At 35.5% G+C, this 22,214-nt stretch overlaps 1 protein-coding gene and 1 long non-coding RNA gene across 5 annotated transcripts in view; one reads left to right on the forward strand and one right to left on the reverse strand.

Annotated features, from left to right (window-relative positions):
* The first annotated feature begins 1,144 nt into the window (after window positions 1-1,144).
* LOC115243423 (sodium-dependent dopamine transporter) overlaps window positions 1,145-22,214 on the forward strand; it is a 25,731-nt gene continuing 4,661 nt past the window's right edge. The window contains exons 1-12 of one of the 4 annotated variants that reach the window (XM_029820418.1): window positions 1,145-1,951; window positions 7,539-7,748; window positions 14,823-14,957; window positions 17,102-17,408; window positions 17,696-17,834; window positions 18,039-18,173; window positions 19,753-19,856; window positions 19,934-20,171; window positions 20,411-20,539; window positions 20,825-21,025; window positions 21,126-21,293; window positions 21,694-22,029. In XM_029820418.1, the coding sequence (XP_029676278.1) occupies window positions 7,550-7,748; window positions 14,823-14,957; window positions 17,102-17,408; window positions 17,696-17,834; window positions 18,039-18,173; window positions 19,753-19,856; window positions 19,934-20,171; window positions 20,411-20,539; window positions 20,825-21,025; window positions 21,126-21,293; window positions 21,694-21,906 (1,968 nt within the window). In that variant the 5' untranslated portion in view covers window positions 1,145-1,951; window positions 7,539-7,549 and the 3' untranslated portion in view covers window positions 21,907-22,029. Of the gene's footprint in view, window positions 1,952-3,202; window positions 3,342-7,538; window positions 7,749-14,822; window positions 14,958-17,101; window positions 17,409-17,695; window positions 17,835-18,038; window positions 18,174-19,752; window positions 19,857-19,933; window positions 20,172-20,410; window positions 20,540-20,824; window positions 21,026-21,125; window positions 21,294-21,693; window positions 22,030-22,214 lie in introns of those variants that run through there. The other 3 variants (XM_029820420.1, XM_029820419.1, XM_029820417.1) reach the window with 3 other exon arrangements.
* LOC115243425 lies at window positions 14,710-16,688 on the reverse strand. Its single transcript, XR_003885227.1, has 3 exons — window positions 15,533-16,688; window positions 15,104-15,460; window positions 14,710-14,947 (listed from the first exon to the last, which is right to left on the reverse strand). It is a non-coding gene; the product is annotated as an uncharacterized LOC115243425 (long non-coding RNA).

Genomic DNA, 22,214 nt, shown 5'->3' on the forward strand with positions numbered 1-22,214 from the left:
AACGCAACAAGCGTGAACCGTGTACATGTCATGCGCGGAGCGTTCATATCATACATTACATGTACACGGTTCACGCTTGTGTGCGTTATCCCCTCTACACGATGTGGCATGTGGCAGCGTCTCGAAACTGGCATCACTGTGAGGCGCGTTCGTAAATGTGCATTCATAATCGCACGGGATTGGCGCACGCGATCGACCAATCGTCGGGCTCGGCGCGCGGGACGCTATTTTCAAACTCGCCATCTAGAAGATTTTCTTTTCATTGTCAGATCGCTTTTTGCGCGATACATATCTTTTTCCCTAACGGACGGAAATCCAAAAGAAGTAGACTGTTACAACAGAATGTTATAAAAACGAGGTATTTTTTATCAAATAAGAGTTTCATAATAAGTTAATGAGTTACAAATAATCATTCACAAATGTTATTTTTTTTTTAAGAAAGAAGTTATTCATATGTAGAGTAAAAAAAAAATAGTTCTTTGAGGCTAATAAAGGAATCACTAAAATCCGAGAACACGAAATAATTAATATACTTTTCTTTCTAACAATTTTCTTACATTTTTTACGCTTGTATATCATATTATAAAAATAACAGTTTACTTCAATCACTTAATAATCGGTAGATATAAATGTCATGTCAGTGATTTATTGATTTTTAATGAGATACTAAGCGCGGAAGTAATTTAACAATTGTTGATATCGGCAGATAAAAATGCAATTAACAGTTTAATGGATATTTATCTTGAGGAAACTGATGATGAAATCAGTTATTATAAATTGATAAAATTAATAATCATCATTATATTAAGATTCTATTGCAATTGACAATTGCATCTGCACTGATAGGCAATGACGAATCTACATTTTCAGGAAACGAAAGCTAATAATATTTTGGATAGGCACCTTACAAAAAAAAGACCATCTTACAAAAAAAATTGATTTGATTTTGCTGATGAGACCAAAATTATTCGATCTTAATTTCTTGCCAGAATGGAAAATTACCCAGACTCTGATTTCGCTAGAGATGCAAATTACTTGGTTGCAAACGTGCACAAAAAAAAAGTAAAAAATGCAACGTGTATCATGTACGATATGCGTGAAGTTAATACATAATATCGCGCGCCCGCGAAGTATATCTCGTATCTAGTGACAGCGCGCGCGCAGCGGTTGACGTGACGTCACGTGACCGCGGCCGCGAACGACACGTGACCGAGGCGCGTATATACGCGTCGACGGGCGCTAAAATTCGCCACTTACTCTTTCGGTCCTTTGCGACAAGGTTCTCCCGTTTGTGCCGGAGAGATACATACCATCGGCATCCCCGATTGCACCCCCTCTCGAGCTCTCCTTTTCGCCGTATTATCCTCCTGTCAGCGGCCCGTTCGATTGATCTCGCGCGATCGAGAGAGAACGAAGGTAAGGAACGCGATCTTTCTCACGCGCGCAATATATGCGATGAGAATGGATTCGGAGCGTCTCGAAAAAACCGAAGTCCGTCTCTGATCGCGCTCTTTCGCTATCGTTTCCCCGCGAGAGTACCCTCATCTTAAAATGCGCGAGCTCTCGCGAGCGGAACGACGCGGGTGGCTTGCGCGATCCGCCTGAGAGAGGAATCTGACCCACGCGCGTCTTCGAGATCATCGTTCGACTTGTTCGCATATACGATAACGTTAGGAAGAAAGATCTTCCGCGGGAGATTTCGAAAGAGAGTCCCTGTAAAATACGACGCGGGGGTGGGAGAGGCTCGAGGAGAGGAAAGACAAGGGACGACGAAACGGGCATGGGTCTGACGGATACCAGTTTCGAGCTACTCTTGACCCTGTGGCGAGTCTTCGTCGTGGGAGTCCTGCCGTGGACTGAGGAGCCGCGCGGTCAGTGTCGCGGGGTCTCGCCGAGCTGCAACATTCACGGCGACACCGTCGCTCGTTAATCGTTCTCGGCGTGATACTCGGTAAGTGTTTCTTTTTACGTATCTATCGTACGTCATTTGATCTTAAACTCTATCGGATAAGATCGAAGGACGAAGCCTGCCGTTTCCGGAAACGGATACGCAGCCTTCGGACGATGATAGTAATTTTCATTGCGCTTTTTTTTTCTATTCTTTAGAAGCGTATTCTCTCTAGGTAATTGATTATAATAAGCCAGAGTTGTAGAGTTGTATGTTAAAGAGATCTTTTTTATTGTTAGTATTTGCAGAATTTCGAATAATGTGTGTATAATGTAAAAATGTGCGGATTTTATTTATTTGTTTTTTTTTTTAGTCTTCTGTCACTTTTATATTTATCGGATTTTTCCTGTTCGATACGCATTTAGATTTTATCAACACACTGAAATAATTTTAAGACTTCCTTGAGATCCATTGTATAACACTTTCAGATCTATCTACGCATTTTCAATAGATCGTACAATCAAACGTTGAATTTTTTAAGATTTTACATTATATCAGCATTATAGCTTTCTTTTCATGCTTTTGTTTCATTATAAAATAATTATTTTAAAAAATTTTTCTTTTATCCATGAATTTTTGGGGCGTTGAATATTCTGCGGTTAAATAAAAAAATGTTACATGTAACAAATACATATGATATATCATCTATAAATAATTTAGCAGCCTGATCGTTTTTAATCCTTTTTTACTACAGATTTTTTATTTAATTATAATAATTTATTATATTATTATTTTATATATCAGAGGATTGGGCAATATTATATATATTGATTGACGTCATTCTAATATAATTAAAAAGAAATTTAAAGGTTAAAAGAGATCAAAATATGTGCCAAAGAAATTATATATATCTTAATCATTTGAATTTCGCGATAATCAATTTCGCAATAAATGCATGATGCTAGTATTTCTCGAAATGCTTTCGACTTTTTTCGACACGTATTTCTATCGAAAGAAATCAAAAATCGAAGCCGAAGTATTGATAAGTCAGCGCTCCTTAAGTAAGTTCATTATTTCTCGAACGTGTTGATATTAGTCAAGCCGAATGCCGATTCGACGATCCAATTGTTGTTTAAAAGAAATTTAATAATATTATATTCGCATAGTTCATAGAAAACTCTACGTTCGTAGAAAACCCTCCCACCTAAATTATTCTTTGTGTACCTCCGACGGATCTCTTCTCCCACTATCGATATATTCGCCGATCACGTTATGTTACCATCATTTAAACACACGATCTGAACGGAGCTGCACACGATCGCGAGTAGTTAGTCTATCATCGTTTGACTTGAGTCGCGTTCGATCGCGGGTTTTTCCTCCGCGAATTCTTACGTCGAGGAAGAGAACGAAGGTGGTTGCCCTTGCGTACTCAAGACGGGGAAAGGCTATCGCGGTATGTCTTTTTTTTCACACGATTTCTTGCCAAAGATATAGCGAATCCTTTTGCTGCTATGCAAAAATATTTAGTGTTTTATTTTTAAACGACGACAAAATTTAATAATATAATATAATATAGTATTATATATATATATATTTCTTTTTTTTCTTTTTTCCGTTTATTTCTTAATATAATATAAATATTTTTTTAATGATTTATCATGTTGTTTTGATACATAAAATTAGATATGAGAAATCTAGTGATTAACACGAAAAAGATTTTCTTTCCTCATTACGAAATTTTCGATGCGAACAATGCGATGTGAATAATATCGTAAACAATTGACGCATGAAAAAAAGACTTACGCATTTACATTTTTTTTTTTTTTTAATGAAATGAGAAATATCCTTTATGAGACATCTCGTAATTAATATACATATGTATGTATATGCGAGTATGGGTTAATTACGAAATATCGTGCAGCGAGAGAGTAATAAGAATGTAATAAGGATCATATTTGTTGCGCGAAAAGATTATTTCACATTTCGCGCGCATTATTTTTTTAAATAACATAAATCGGGATTATCTTAAGCGTGGAATATACATGGAGCGTACATGAACTATGACATTCTTGCGGCTTTAATATATCTTTTTTGTCTACAATTTAATGCATCATAGACATTCACGATAAAGATAATTAAGCCGAGATTTTCAAATTAAACAAACGTGCGGGATATCTCTTATTTAAGCGTATTGTAGAATTGAAATAGAGTCGTAATCATGAAAGTTATGACAAGTGTTGTGTGAAGAGTCTAAGAATAATAGTCGCAATTTTTTATTGTTGACATTATACTTGGTAAATATTTATCGAGAAAACATCTGATTGATTTAAAAAGTATAGACATTTGCATAAAGTGTTGAGATATATATTTAGAAAAAGATCTTATTTTGTAAGAATTTATAATTACGTACTGTTATAGCTGTTAAAGTAAGTATTAGTCGGAAATAAGATTGATAGCTAATTGACAACTAATTGTAAGATTGATATTTCTAATTTTGTTTATTCTTATTTCCTTCAATAAAACGAACTATTATTTTTTAAACAACAAATTGATGCATAAATAATTCGAAATTTTTAAAGTAACCTAATGCTGTAGTACGTCAAAATTTGAAGTATAAAAAGTAGATGCATCAATGAAACCGGTAAAGATAGTAAAGGTTTTGTGTTTAATATTTTTTGAAAAAATATAAGCACACACACACACACACACACATAATTTTATTGAACCGGTTTTCATCAGTACATTCATCTGCATTAATTTTACACGTAATTTTTTGAAGTAGAAAGTTAGATGGACACTTATCATGTTTCGTGAATGTTTAAGATAATGTATCAAAATTGTATTTCTTCATATTCATCTATTTCTTCATATGCAACTGTTTCTACCCAGGAAAAACTGACACGTGTTTGTTTTGATTCAGATATCGATAAAACATTTATAATAATAAATAGCTATGCAAGCAATCCTAAAGAGCATGAGTCAATGCTGTCGTAAGATATTTGCGTAAATTACCAAAAATATAACGTCATGAAATAATATAGAAATGTAATCCTGTTTAAGAGAAAATAATCGATATTTTTAATTTATCTTAAGAAATCTTATACATATTTATATAAAAGGAAACAGAATATGAAGGAAAAAGTGAAACAAAATAAAAAATTGATATCTCTCTTTAGCAAATCTTTCTACGCTATTTTGCGCTTTTTTGTAATTCGTTTACATTATTATCAACAAAACAAAAATGTGTTTTTTCAAGAGATCACATCATATCAATTAGGAGCACGTGTTACGTTAACACAAGAATTAAAATGTGTCTAGTTTGAATCTATAAACGCGAGTGTCGAAAAAAGTGTGAATTTCTGCGACGGGCAATTTGCGTCATTGCGGTTTCCCTCATCTATCTTCGTACGTGCATGCATACATTATTGGTTTGTTATCTTTATTATTCAATTGTAATTGCACAATAATTGCACAGTTATTAATTCGTCGTATTTCCTTGGAAACTCGGATTCATTGGCGGCGGGGAAAGATCAATCACCGGATAAATATCGACGCGATGGGTCTCTCCCTATGCCCTATAAGAATACGTCGGCAGGAATTCGATTTCCAGAGAATATGACATTGTTGTCGCTCCTTTTCTACTCATCCTTTTCCTTCTCCTTCAGTTATTATATCCCCGCTAAAACTAGTTTCGGAATACTCGTTAGCGACTGGTAATATTTCGACCGAAATATCGTCTTTCACGCTTCAAGAGAGAAGAATCTTGGATAATGCATTTTACCCTTTTCTTCCTTTATGAGAAAAGCACTATATAATTATAGCAGATAGATAAATAATAGAATAAATTTAATATGATACATTAATGAGATTGAGCAATTAAGAAATACTGCTAAATAATTCAATACTTTTATTTTAAAAAATGTATTATTTTTTTTAATGTGTTACATATCGATTTTTTGATAGATTTTAAATATCAATTAAAATTTAAATACTCAAAATTTTGAAAAAAACTTTTATTAAAAGTCAAGTAAAAATATATATCAAATTAAGAAATCAACTTTTTATTAGACATGTCTTTCCTTAGATATATATTCCAATTTATTTCACTCAAAAAAGTGGTATTGCAACTACAGCAAAAATTTTCTGGGTGCGCAAAATTAACTGAGGTACATAAATGATTAGCAAATACTGTGATATCGCATTCATTTAAACAAAAACTTCATTAAATCAGATTTCAATTTATTATTTATTTTAAATTTATTAATATTTCTTTTTTGATTTAGTCTCTCTCTTCTCTCAGTCCCATGTCAAGTCGCGTTTAGCGAATCGGTTCAGCCTCCGATGTCATGACGGAAGCGAGAGCGATCGATCTCGTTCGCGTTGACGGCATGCAGCGCGATTTTTCGTCGTCGTCCATATCTTTGCGTCGGCTTGCGCGTTCGTAGGTGTCTCCGCAACCGCCGAATATCAATTAACCGGGTCGGTCCGCGTGGATAAGCGTGGATCAGTGCGCGTGACAGAAAACCCGTCGTCGAGTGGCCCCTCGAGGCCGGATCGCCCGCGATCGCCTTTGAAATATACGCTGTTTGACCGGTACCCGTCACGGGGCACAATGAGGCTCGTTGGGGGTCGAGCGTTGTCGCCTGAAGGGCTATCGATAACTTGTCGTCGCCAAATTACACGCCCGCGCCGCGCACGCGACGTTCTCTCTCATACACACACAAACATACAATATACATATATTGTTCGCGAATAATAATAATAATAATATAATAACCGCACGGGGACAATTTCCTTTCTGTTGCGTTAACGTCATGCGTTCTTCTCCCACTTCACAATCTTCGCTTCTACCTGCTATGCCTTCCTTTCGCTCAACTCCTTTCACATCTCGCACATTCGCGACCTTGTGCTTAATTATGCAAGTGATAAACATGCACTCGTGAATCATAATTTAAATATTATGTTCATGTTGTTTAGTTGCATATAATTCAAAACTTCTGCTTTTAAGAGGGAATTTTATTTACATCTTTAACTCTTTCGGAGAAATTTATTTGTTAATATTTTTTTTTTATTCTACACTAAAGTAAAAGGTAATATTTTTTTTAACTTCTCATTCGATTATTTCTTTGTGATCATGATTGTAGGCTCAAGATTGCAAATTTCGTAATTATCTTCTTCTAGTTCTTATACAATTATCTTATACAAATGATGGCACGCGCAAAAAATTAATTTGTTTCGTAAGTTAGTGCAAGAGAACGTTTCCAATTTTTCGTTTTTAATGTCGCAATTTAATAGTAAGGTATTAGGAGCCTTCGGTAAAAGAGTCGATTCGAAAGTATTTCTTTATATTTTAAAAAATGCGGACAAGAAGATGATGTAGGACACAATCTATGTTGCCGAATACAATGCACTAACAATATTATAATTTTTGTTATCATTTTAAATAGTAAATTATTAGCGGCTTTTGCTATGCTAATATACGTTGCATAAGTCTTCACATCTAAATCTCTACCTGAACCTTCACCTGAATACAAAGTTACAAACGTGATGCTAATACAAATGCATCTTTTGCAAAAGAAATATACGTTCCTTGAAGACGGAGATTCTACATATTTTTATCGCAAAACTAATACACGCTGTGCTGTTTCAGATATCCGAAGGATGTCGTTGACGGTGGTGAAGAATGTCGTGAAGGGCGGCGGCGGCGGCGGCGGTGGCGGCGGCGGCGACGACGGCGACGGCGGCGACGGCAGGGAAACTTGGTCGGGGAAGCTGGATTTCTTGCTCTCGGTTATCGGTTTCGCCGTCGATCTCGCCAATGTATGGCGATTCCCGTACCTTTGCTACAAGAACGGTGGTGGTAAGTGCATGTCGCATCGACGCGGCACGGCCGCAACGATTTCCGCGCGATTTATTTTCGATTATCCCGCGAGTGTGTCGAGTGTGCTTCTCTCTGTCATTGACGGGACGCGCGGCGGCAGGAATACGATTTCAATAATCCCGCCCTTTCACACCCCATCCCCCTTCTTCCCCCTTCTTCCTTCCATCTACGTCTGTTACAAGCTACAGTTTCGTCGTGCATGCCTAATTAGACGTTTCCCGCTCGCTTCTCGAACATCGTAATTTCTTCGCATCATTGCTCGCGATATTACTTATTTACGCTTTGTTTTTTCACGTCAGAGAAATATAGAATAAGAGCCACGTTCGTCGGAATTACAATCGGTTTTGCTATGTCAATTATGTTTCATTTTGATTCCAATTTTTTGTCTTTCTAAAGCTGAGACGAAGAATCGATTAATTTATCGATTAATGAATTCTCTCGGATCGTACAATTATAAATTTCTTACTTACATCATATTAGGAATCGCTTGTTTAACGTTCACGTCATTGACGTCGCTACGATTAGGTATCGTTCTCGGATGAGCTTAAATTCGAAATTAATTCCACGAGGGAGATATATAATAAAATTGAGTAATTATAAAAAGTTCACATTCTTTCTCCTCCAATTCCACTTTTGACATTTTCTGTTTTTTTTTTCTTTTTTTTCAAATTTCGCGTAACAGAGACCTTTCTCATCTCGCTCCCCTTCGATATCCTTGTCACGCGGGGCAAACTTCGTCAACTGCTTCATCGTCGTCGGACGTTATTTCGCAGTTAACTTGGGAAGGTTGAGTGTTACGCGCGTCGCGTCGTCAAGTAATGTACTCCGGCAGGCGAGCAATACCAGGCTAACCGGTTGACTAATTGGCATTTACCTCGCGGAAAATGACCTCGGGATTTAGACCCCGCTCGACAAGGATCCTCGACAGGCGAGAGCGCCACACCTGTAGGTGTTCAAATTGGTTATAATTAAAGGGAAGATATGTAATTTACAGGACGCGGCGTAAATCACAGCGCGCAACAATGATATTAATCCCTTTTTCACAGTGCGAGAGCAATTAAAATTACGCGGTTGTCGTTAGAATGCCGCTTCTGCTTCAAGTGACTTACCTCCTTTAATGAGGATTCTGATTAAGACCACTTCCGAGAAAGAAGAACAAAAAAGCGTTACGTTCAACTATGAGTAACGTCGCACGCGTAAACTTTGTTTTAATTTTATAGCTTACTGTGAGATTTATTTCACGAGTCAGTTAATGATTTCATTACATGCATGTCATGCACCAAAACATGACGATATCCCATCGATACTGCATGCCAATCATGTTGCTTGCACATGCAAATTTTGTAATTCATACGTCGTAGGTGTGCACGTAAATATCCATGCACTCTTTCTTATCGTACTTTGGACACTAATATTATGAATTTACATAACAAGTCTCGAGATAATGCAAAAAAAACTGTCGGTTAACGTTAGTACACTGAGAAAAAAAAAATGTTCAATCAAAAAAAATTTTTTTTTTTTCAACTATATGCGGCGGTCACGGGCTGTCAAGCAAATATTTGTTAATCTGCAAAAATAATATGTAAATAAAACAATTTTTTAGTCAATTATATTTAATGTAATATAAAATAATTATTGTATTGACTCTATTTAAATCGTGCAAAGGAAAGAAATTTACGATGATGATTCTGTGCACAAAGATTTTCAAAGATATAATATATTAAATAATAATAATTCGAAACATAATCACGCGAACAATATTTTATTTGCAATTGATATAATTTTAATCTTAGTGCATCATAAATTATTGTTACGACGCGCGATTAGGAAATTAATTAAAGGCGTTTAAAAGTCGCCTATAAACGAAGTTGCGGCTATCTCAACATCTTTGAACATAAATTATCATATCTATAACGTTAAGATAATATGGACCAAATAATAATAATCGCAATGCGAGCCAAGGACGGTAAGAAATAAAATGCAAGGAATAAACGGTATATCGTACAAAATCGTTCGCGAAAGTTGTCGAAAAATTTTCTCAAATCGATAATTCGGTATATTCGTTTCGTTAAAATCAGAGATAAAAATTTTTCTTGGCAAATATTTAATTAAATACATGCGAGACACTTCATCAAATATTTTTGCAACTAAAAATCTGAAATTTAAATCACTTTTTAGAATTATATGAAAAATAATGTTTACTTGATTTGCAAAACTTTTATCCAGCGAAATCTCTTAATTTTTTGACGTTGAATAATTCTAATCCCGGTTTGAATCTTAAGAAAAGAGAAGAGCCCATCTCACACACAGGAAAAGAGAGGAAAAAACGACTAGTTTATATATCCTTTTCAAATGCACTCTGCATAAAATTTATAAACCACGTGATGATGACACTGTACACAATTAAAATACACCTGCGTTTATCCTCGTCTCGAATTGACGTAAGCTACTCGATTATCATATTGTTTCACTTCTTTCACGAACCACTTGCTCTTTGCTCTTGAAGATCAATCTGTGCCCGCATCTAGGGCTCGATCTTGGAAAATCGAGCAATCTTATTGACTTTTGTTAAGCTCGCTGTGGCAATCTGCGACGACGGCGCCATTAGTACCGGGGGCTCTACCGAGTCCCCGGTAGGAATGCGATTAAGGCCGCTGTCAGTGATACAGAGGCTCCTCAAAAGCGGCTGCTAACTCAATTAAGAGCGGAGTAGAGCGCGCGGCTCCGCGCCATTAGGATGGGCAAGATCGGTCGCTAATTTCCAATTACCTTAATTAATTATAATTTCCCATTCGGGACGGGCCTTTGATCATGGACGTGCGCGACGCCGCTCTCCACCCCGCCGGACGGCGGCTGCGTCGTTATCACCCTACGGGAAGCGTTATTAACGTGTTGTTTCGTGATTATAATTCAGAGCGAAGCGCGTACGTATCGATACGTATCATCCTGTGACATACCATCCTGTCTGTCACGATACTTCGACAATGGTTGTCTTGTACGACGACGTGCGCGTAACGTCCTCTCGCACCTCCCCTCGCGCGATTCTGAGTAAACTGAAATAAATCTGCATAATCGGAAGTGCATTGGATAATATAAGCAATTGCGCTAAAATGATGTTCGTACGTGATTGAAACCTGTATAAACTGTTTGCGAGAAAATTATAGAGAAAATTATGATAAGTTTTTCCATTGATTTTTAATATAAAATAAGTTGATATTTGTCATTATATTAGAAGAAAATTATTAATTTAAAATATTTATAACATATATTTGATGATATTTATGTTTTTAAATTTTTGTATGTTTATATTTTAGTAGATTAAATATGTTTAATTATTTTTTAGAGAGAAATATAAAGAGTGAAAATGCGAGATTATCGTCTACGTATTTTCATTGAGAAAACAAAATCGAAAATAAAACGGAACACAGAATGTTTATCGTCGAATGCCACAATCACGAAACCTGTTCTATAACGTGTTTGCTTAATTATTGCACGACGCCTGTTGCGCCAGATGCTCTTCGTTTGGGATTCATCGAATTGCTCGTTTATTTCGTCACACGAGGACGATCTCTTCGTGGAAACTTTTTTTTGTAAGATTCTAAACGAATTATCCGGTTTTCCGGATAATATTCCGGTTTTGTAAACATTATTCGTATAAATGCTAATTGAAATTCTAAACCGGTTTGATATATCAATACAGATTACTCAATCGACGAGTATCTAATAGTCTGATATAATGTTACATATGAGAGAATCGATTGTCAACAGGAGAGACATTGACATTGTAGTTTTTTATACAAAGTGCAATTTTTTTCTAACGTAGCGTAGGTGTGTAACTGTTACAACGATGGAATATAATTTATCGTAAAGCAGAAAAATAATAGATGCCGACATGTGTTCGAAGAGGTAGACTAACATTAACGTGTTATCACAAAAATTTTTTTTTTGAAAAGATTGTATTTTTTTTTTAAATTCATTTTACTTAATATTATGTCAGTGTTCTAATTTATACAATACTTTTCGCAGAAATTTCATAATTTTGCATAAAAATTCCGTATAGATTTCTTATTCGAGAATTTCTCAAGTTAATCTATTTTTACATAAATTTTAGATGTCTCACAATATGTGTGTGAAAACATTATGTGTGGATGCGATATTTAAAATACTTATATTTTTAAGAGATACTCGTTTATTCAAAATAATGCATGTCGACTTTCGTCATCAGACAGCATCAACACCAGCAACTCAGACCCTCGTATACCTTTTGATAAAAGCGTATTCCGATCGACGTTCTACAATTGGTGCGATTATCTCGCGAGAATGCATTACGTTTCATTCGAACGAGCTTTTCACCTTTATTCGGGCGTAAAATGCAGCTTTAAGCACTAAGCCTTTGCGCGAGTGCACGCTCGCGTTCAAAGAAAGAAAATTGAGCGGAACTGTTGTCCGAGGCCGGACGTTTGTTCTCGACGTTAGCGACATGTCAAGACAAAAGAGAAATAGAAAGAAAGGGATATGTTCTAGATCTGAGATAATTTTTGTCAATTCTTTGACCTTTGGCGAATTCATCTTCCTGTGTAAGATATAAAAATTATTATAAGTAATATATATGCGCAAACTTCAAATTTTTTTAAAAGAATCTTTTAATACTTTAATATAAATCTTATAAATGATCAATTTTTCATATATATAATATCATATATATAAATTGATTTCGATATTGTATCAAACATTGAGAGCGTATATAAAAGTTGAAACTGCATAAAATAAGAGCAGATTTTATTTTTAAATAACGCGTAAATTATTTAAACATAATATGGATGCTATATGTAAATATATTAGCGGGAAAATGAATGTTATATAATATTTCTATTTGTATAGAATATATTGTAATATATTTTATAATGAAACCATTCGGCGACGAGCGGTCTATTTAAAAGAATACGATTTTTAATACGATCGATTGGTCGATTTCTGTCAAGGCAGGAACAAGAGGAAATTAATCAAGGTTACTCAACGACAATATCCTTCTTAATGCGATTACATCTCCATAGGTACGGAACGAAAGTTCCGTCGAAGCTAAGAAGGGAGATCAAGGAAATAAGCATGATAGTCTTATTCTTCTCTTTCGGATTGCGTTTATCCTGTTACACTTATTTATGCAACGTGAACAATATAACGATATTATTTAATAAAATTCCTCATATTAAAAAATTAGATCATGATTATATGAGAAATGATTACCAACTTCTATAAAAAAGTTGTGATCATTAATTGACAATTCGACGCGCAAAATTAACATAAATACATATTTAGATATTTTATATGTTAAATGCTATAGTTGCTTGAAAAAAAATTTTTTTTTGTGTTTAAGTATATTTCTGAATATTTTAGTAATTTTTTTATCTTTACACACAGATCTCAAGGAATTATATTTTAAAAATTTCTCGTAGTCCATAAAAAATATAGTCATATGCTAATATCAAAAAAAAAAAAATTTTTTCTAAATATCCTGATTGCAATACTTTAAATAACGCACACACGCATGAATATATAATTTAATTATTATTCTTTTATTCTATATGATATATTGATTCGCGAGTGCCGCATAATAAAATCACTCCGCCCTTTTGGAAAGCCGTTGGGATTCTGCAAATTTGCGCGATCCATATTATATAAAGAAGCTAGTATATAGGCAGAAAGATAACACATGCCGCTCAGAGAGAAACCGGTGAAAAAATGCGATATGTGACGCACTCATACCAGCGGGTTAGTTCCATAACTGCATTGTGCGTTATTTAGAGCACCGGTAGCGAGGTGCTTTTAGGCACGTAATTCGATAGTCAACTTTCGGAAATGCGGCAAGGTGACATTAACATGGTGACACGACTGAGTCGATCGTCAAGCCCACAGGAACTGTGCTAGCCCTTTTCCAAAAATATGTGACAATTTTTTAAAAATATTTGTAATTACGATTTTTCCTTTTGTAGAAATGAACTTGAAATTAGAATGATTTAATTGCTTAGGGAATAATAAGACTCTCAGAGAAAGAAGGAGAACATAAATAAAATCTGATTTTTATTTTTGTAATTATTATTGAAATTATATACATGTATATTTTTGTGTAATAATAATATATTATTATTACACAAAAATATATATATATTATTAATTTTAGCGCTGTTTAATTAAGAAATATATTACGTTATTATCACTAGACATTGTTGACAGCAAAATAATTTTCAGTTTTTATTTTGCACGTTTAATTATGTCAAAAAGATCTCCAAGTTTTATATCATAATTTTTTGACGTGGAGTTTTGTAATCTAAATTATTTTGACGTCTAAAAATGTGCTACGATATGCGCTAATAACTCTTTAGAAGTTTTTCTCTTTGTGGCTACATACTTGAAAATCTCTATTCTCTAATTTGTTCGTCTCGTAATTTTTTTTTCTTCTTGTACGAATGCCTTTTTCCCGGATATCAACACCTTTTCTTTCTCTTTTACTCCCGCTTTCTAGATCGCACAATAATCGTCCTGCCCCGTCGTACAAAAGGCTCTTGTCTTAATATTCAAAGATTTTCTGCAAGACCCATTCTCTTTAATGGACAAAACCGATGGACAGAAGAATAATCGGATTTCATTTGATCGACTTATGTCGAAAAGTTGGAATACAGTCATTAGATAGAATCGCATTATTATGATTCAATGTTAATTGAAGATGTTAATATTGGCTGAGGATCAAAATTCGATGAATTATTGCGATTATATTTCTAATAAAAGTTTTATCGAAAATAATAATTGTTATCACATATATATTGATACACATATATTTACAATATAAAATTAATAAAGTAAGCCAAGTATGGAAAATCTATTACATTATATTGTTTTGAAGTTAGAGTATGTCAAATATGCTTATTCTTAATCATTTATTTAATTTTTGAATAGATTGTTTCCGTGTTTTAACGCGAAAAATCATTAATGTGTATCTATTTTAAATTGATATTTGTTTACATATTTATATCTGTGCACATATTTCTCTGTTTACAGGCGCATTTTTGGTCCCCTATTGCGTGATGTTGGTGGTCGGCGGTATTCCTCTGTTTTACATGGAGCTTGCACTTGGTCAGTTTAACAGAAAGGGTGCTATCACGTGCTGGGGTCGACTTGTGCCGCTTCTCAAAGGTAAGTGAATTCAGATTATTATTCATGCGACATATTCTCTTTAATCTAATTCTTCACAAATCTCTGAAATTACTAGGCGAAGCTAAGTAAAAATAAAAATGCACAGATAGCATAGATAGATTTAAAAATATTTCAAGTATGCTTACCCGATGCTTCATCTTCAATTATCTAATCGTCTATTTTATGTTTTAACGCGAGAAACTGAGGTCGTATCTATCTTAATTGGACCCTCTCTCGACGTAACAACGGAGATAGATTAACTTATATTGCATATTCGAATAGTGATGCACTTGCAAATTGAACGAAATTATTCGATAAGTTACAAAATCATGTTACAAAACCCTTATATCATCGCTGTAATCATCATCCGGGCAATCTCGAAAGCGCGAAAATTGAACCTTATGACAGTAATAGCGTCCGACGACACAATGACATAAGTACGAGCAGATATCAATTTATCAATAGCCAGAGTTCTCATTTTTTTTCTTGTTAATTCTAATTCTCTAGAATAAAAGTAAAAAAATATACACTCACACAAAGCGCGATTAAACTTAACGATTATCGATGAAACTCACCATTTATTTCATACTTCTTTATATCATTCTATATCACATTAGGATACATTTAAAGTTTATAGCTTCTCGCGGTAAGTAACGACCATCGCCGACCATTGAACGTACTCACGGCGACTATACAACAGGTGAAAATATACTACGACGGGGTGAAGGAAGAAATCCGCGAATACAGTCCGGAAAAGCCTCGAGAACTTAAGAGCCGGAACGACCCTCTTTACTCTCATTATATTCTCCCGCGTCGCTCCCCAGATCTCGTCACTCTCTCGAGGGATATTGGTATTCCGAGTTAGAAGTTGGCTTCTCTGACTTCTCGGTCTCTTTCGATCTCCTTCTCTCTTTTCCCAGTCGCGGGGGACAATTGCCCGATCTTGCGGCCCCCGATCTTGGCGAAACGGAATCCAGCCGTCGTTCGTCGTCGCCACTCTTAGCGCTCTAATAGAGCGGAGCGGAGTATATATGGACTAGAATATATGTGCACATGTACATATACATATATATACGATTGCACATATATATATAAGACGCGGCCTCGCAGATCTCTCTTTCTCTCTCTCGTATGTGACCGCGGTTGCTTTACGTAACGCGTATAAATCCGAGGAGATCGCGCGCGCAGTGGGATGCGAGAGACGGCCCCCCGACGGTGCTCTCCGCGTAAAGAGCCTCCATTTCCACCGATTTCCAACTTCATTTCCACGGGGCTACAATTTCATCCCGCTTATCCCCTCTGTTCTCCGTTGATCGCCGTACGATCGATCGAGATCCTCCGCGATTCTCCGCGGCAGATGGATATCTATACACGTGTAGTGCGTCGTCGTATGCATGATCTCGCGCGGAAGGAAGGTCACGTTGTCATTTGCATAGAGACGCGCGGACTTAAGATATGCACGTTCGCGAGCGAGATATGATATCTCTCGTCGCGAGACAAAAACGGCACGTTTCTAGCGTGTTTCCTGCACGTGATTCTAATTTTTTTTTCGCGCCTTCCTTTTTGCGATTACCACACGCTAATCTATTTAACAATCTCTTAGGTTCTTGTGGCACTTTTTAAAATCAAGTTACCGCGCGCAATTAGAAAGTTGCAACGAATTACGATTCGAAATAATATTGAGAAATTTTTTCGATAAAATTGTTTTTTATTTTATATCGTGAGTTTACTTAAGGGGTACCGTTATTTTTTTTTTTTTATTTATTTAAATAGTTAATAATATTATATTAATATTATTAAAAGAAAAAAATTTTATTAAATAGTTGTATTGCAAAAAAATCTAGAAAATGTATTCATTGTTCGAAGGTTCAAACGAGTATGCCACCTTAAATTTTCGATTGAAATAGAATTAACGATTGATTTTTCTGGCAGTTGATAGATCTTTAAATTTTACGGAAAGGGGGGAACAATAATTTTATATAACAACGAATCTGTTAATCGAATGGTTTCTCCGGTAATTCGCAATTTTTATTTATACATATATTTTAAGAAAAAACAGAGTACAGAAACCGAATGCTTTTTCACAGAGAATAACTTTGTCATCGTGTGCTTGGTGCATGAAAACATGAATTGTCCTTAATCAGGTATCGGATACGCGGTCGTCCTGATCGCGTTTTACGTTGACTTTTACTACAACGTTATCATCGCCTGGTCGCTCCGATATTTCTTCGCCTCGTTTTCCACGATGTTACCATGGACTACGTGCGACAATCCTTGGAATACGCCGTTGTGTCGCGAATTAGACGCGAACATCTCGTATGCTTTTGAGGATGTAATGACCAGCGACGAGGTAAACGAGAATATTGGAAATGTCACCCGATTCTTGATCGATCAAAGATCGGACGCTGCTCCAAAGGATAACCATACGAGCGCTGCGCATGAATACTTCAAGTAAGTAGACTTTCGATACTTTGTTTTCATCTATAAAAATGCGTTAACAAACACGGTTAACATTTGTCGAAAATTTTAGAGTCGTTAATGAAATACAATATTTATTTTATGTATATATGTATACATATATATATACATTTTTTTTTAAATCTCTTATCAAAGGATTATTGAGTATCAATTGGCATTGCTAATGCGCAGGCAATCTTGTTAAATATAGAATATAAATCTCTTTTTATATAAATCGTACGCACAATAGCCTTATGAATTACAAAACTTTTTCCCTTAAGCCGCGCTATCTTGGAGCTGCACGAAAGCGAGGGCTTACATGATCTCGGAGCCATTAAGTGGGACATCACGCTATGCTTGCTCGTAGTCTATCTGGTCTGCTATTTTTCTCTGTGGAAAGGCATCTCGACTTCCGGCAAGGTAAGCTGAATGCCTCGTCAGAGATTCGAGGCTCTAAGGACGGACGAGCAATTTATGCAAAGTACCTTTGATTTTTCGCGAAGATTTAAGACATACAATGAAGCATTGCATTCTATGTATCAAGCAGAGCTCCTTTCATCAAGTGCTATCTATTTTACATGCATATAGCATTCTAGTCCAGGACGAGCAATTCTTTTGTTGCAGGTGGTCTGGTTTACCGCTCTCTTCCCTTATGCAGTCTTGCTGATTTTGCTAATAAGGGGTGTCACTCTGCCGGGTAGTACCGAAGGGATCCGTTATTATCTTAGTCCAAATTTCACCGCTATCACGAAAGCAGAGGTACGTGTAGCATTTTATGTTATATACTTATGCAAATACTTGGGATATTCAGGATTAAAAAAAAAAAACAATTAGTCCGTTCGTCATGTATTTATTTTTTCTTGAGATAAATATGTTTTATTAAAATTAAAATATTGCACTTTAAACAAACTTTAATAAAAATAATATGCACGGAATATTGTAATTGATGAATAAAAGATTAATACAATAATTAATAGAATTTAAATAATTTAAGAACAATTCTATTCAATTACCTTGAGATAAATATGTTTTATTAAAATTAAAATAATGCACTTTAAACAAACTTTAATAAAAATAATATGCACGGAATATCGTTATTGATGAATAAAAGATTAATACAATAATTAATAGAATTTAAATAATTTAAGAACAATTCTATTCAATTATATAATTAAATCTTGCGATAAATAACACAATTTTAAAAACTATATAATATATTGAGGCTATATTTAGCTGTGAATTATAATGAATTATATTATTCTTCCATAACGAGACGTTGAAAAATAGTTCCTTCACAATACCCGGGCACGAATTTTTAAATAAAATCGTACGAGAGGGAAGTATCGGCATCAGCGGCGATTGTTTTGTTATCGTTGACCTGGATTACTATGAGCTACGACGTATCCGTGACAGTGACAAAAGGAGAAAACTTCGGGAGTTAATGCGTTTATAGGATGGCGAGCGGGTTGGACGAGCCAGGGTGGGGTTGGATACGTCGTAGTATGGGAAGGGAAGGGAAAATGAGGGGGGAGGAGAAACGTGCAGGGTTAACTGACGACGGTGAAAATGGAAACTCTGTGTAGCTGTCATAATGAACATTAGAGTTTGGTCGAGCACGCGCCAGAACGTTAGAACGCGCGGCCAACCCTCGTGCTTCGCGCGCGGAATGCATTTCGCCGTACGACGACTTAGCCGCTTACCGTCCTCGCTAAAGTGGGTTTTATATCGGTGAGAAAATGGATTTGTTGATCGCCGTTAATCCGTGAATATACGAGAAGCCGGCCTGATGTATAGGCTGATGCTCTTCTCTTTTCCCGCGCTTCAAATACTTTTACGTCTCTCATCTCTAGCGTCAGATTTCTCGCGAATACAGTGTGTATCTGTAATTTTTATTTATTTCTTTTTTATAAAAACATGCGTTCTATTCTATTTGTTATAATAAATATGCGTTATAATTAATTTATTTGATATAGCAATTTACGAGAATTTTGTGAATATTTCACGAAATGTTTGAAATAATAAAAAAGTGTCAACTATATCTTTAAATTCTTAGAACTCTGATTGTTATTGATAATCTCAAAATAAAAACAAAATATTTAATATCGATTAAATCCGTGAAAGAAACAAGTAAATTAAATATTTTACTGCCTTTTATATAGAACTTGAAATAAATAAATTTGAAATTGAAAAGAAAGATCTTCCTTTCATTAAAATTTAAATTGCTATATTACAATAAAGTTGACATAAATATACTTAGGCGTTTATTATATTTTTCGTGAAAAGTATTGGAATATATTTTATCATTTTCGCGAGTATGTTCTTTTATTTTTCCTTTTAGGTGTGGGTGGACGCCGCGACGCAGGTATTTTTCTCTCTAGGACCAGGATTCGGAGTTTTGCTGGCTTACGCGAGTTACAACAAGTATCACAACAATGTTTACAAGTAAGACTGAATTTCTTTTTACGCACGTATAATAAAACGCGTCGTCCGTGCGTTCTTTACATGAATGTCCTCCGCAGAGACGCCCTATTGACGAGCCTGATTAACAGCGCGACGTCCTTCGTCGCTGGATTCGTTATATTTTCGGTGCTCGGTTACATGGCCCATGCCAGCGGAAAATCCATCCAGGATGTCGCTACGGAAGGACCAGGTTTGGTCTTTATCGTCTATCCGGCAGCCATCGCCACTATGCCCGGTTCGATGTTTTGGGCGCTCATCTTTTTCATGATGTTACTCACACTCGGTTTGGACAGCTCGGTATGATTCTTCTACTTTCACTTCAAAAATCAGTCTGATTTGTTTAATTGCCTGTAATCGATAACGACTTCCGATGTATTGTTGTTAATGCGTCACGATTCATGAAACTATTTTTTTAAGTAACAACTTTTATATTAATCGATATACATGTAATAAATCTTTTCTTTATAGAAATATTATTAAATACCTTGTTTAAGCGTAACAAATAAATTAAGGTGAGAATTAATGTGATTTTATAGTTCGGCGGTTCGGAGGCGATTATAACGGCACTCAGCGACGAGTTTCCAATAATCGGCAACAATCGTGAGATTTTCGTGGCATGCTTATTCACTCTATACTTTCTGGTTGGACTTGCCTCTTGTTCGCAGGTAGATACGCTAAATTATACAAATTTTTGATGTAATTAATATTGATTATTTCTGGCTCAGTTCTTGTAAAATTTTTTAGACATAAATATAAGAAGCATGTAATAAATCGTCTAAAAAGGTTTGCAAGATTTTTAAAAGATTCTTTTTTGGTATTTAAAAAAAAATTTGCTTTAGAGAGCATTATATAATACGCTTGTTACTATGTTAAATTTGTGCGAAACAATATCTGTGATGTGTACGTGTATTCGCATTATAAAAAAAAGATTATTGTTTTTTAATATATAGGGCGGATTTTACTTTTTCCACTTGTTGGATCGATACGCGGCCGGATACTCGATGCTGTTTGCCGTTCTGGCAGAAACCATCGCGGTCAGTTGGATCTACGGAACAGACCGATTTTGCGCCGACATTAAAGACATGATCGGATTCAGGCCCGGCGTCTACTGGCGCGTATGCTGGAAATTCGTAGCACCACTCTTTCTGATGGTACGTCACAGTGTGGGGGAATGTATTTATATAGAAAGGTGTGCTTATCATTATTTAATATTAAATATATATAATGTTTGTTTTCCTTTCTACATTACAGTTTATTATCGTCTACGGTCTAATGGGCTACGAACCATTATCGTACGAAGGTTACGTTTATCCGGTTTGGGCAAATGTACTGGGCTGGCTGATCGCGTGCTCTTCTATCGTCATGATCCCAGGTATGGCAATCTACAAAATCATCACCACACCCGGATCCTTCGTTCAAGTAAGTATTTTACTTATAACTCTTTTCTTGAATGTGATAATTTATACAAAATCAATTTGAAAATTGTGATAAAACGTATGTAAAATTAATTTTATATATACTTATATATTATATTAAAAATATAATTAAGATATTATACCTTACCTGATAAAACTATAGTTTCGTTAAATCTATCGAGATATTTATATCTAAATATATATCGGATTACACTTTATTATTAATTAATTAATTAATTAATTTACTGTCAACTAAAAAAAAACTAATCAAGAAGATATAATCATGAAATAGTTCATAATTCATCTTATCGAGTTATTTAGTTTTGTATATTTGATAAAATTAGTTTTTCGTTACATGCAAAAATGACGTGACATGAAAATGCATTAAACGGTAAATTTATCAGAGGTTAAAGATCCTGACGACACCGTGGCGGGACACGCAGCATCAGAGGAATGATTTGTCCTCGGTGGCGAATGGCGCTATTCGTCGAAGTTTCTTGGCCGAGCAAGATTTTGAAATTACCAAGGACCACGAATTAACCAAGGAACAGACGGAGGTAATGATTCAATCTCGAGAGGGTGTCAAGGAGAATGATCCGCCCCCCGAGCCAGTCTAGGACAGTGCGGTTGTGATTTTGCACGGTGCCCGGTTCCAAGTATACCTCTGCTAGAGGACGATCGCCGAGCAAGGTCCTATGATGATAATAACAATTCAAATAAAGACAAGGATCAATCTTTTACACGGATCGAACATGACGCGTCTCACTTAAATTTTAGAATACCGGTTTGATTTTGACGATAAAATATTCTCTTTGAGTTACCGCAATTGGACTGTTTGCGCGTTTCGGATTCCGCTTTATTCCTTCCGTGGATGAGAGCAGAGCAGAACCCTATTTCGCGTATTTTATTGTGATGAAAATCGTCG

This window comes from Formica exsecta, unplaced genomic scaffold, assembly GCF_003651465.1.
Source record: "Formica exsecta isolate Colony F162 unplaced genomic scaffold, ASM365146v1 scaffold72, whole genome shotgun sequence".
In the NCBI taxonomy this organism is placed as follows: Eukaryota; Metazoa; Arthropoda; class Insecta; order Hymenoptera; family Formicidae; genus Formica; species Formica exsecta.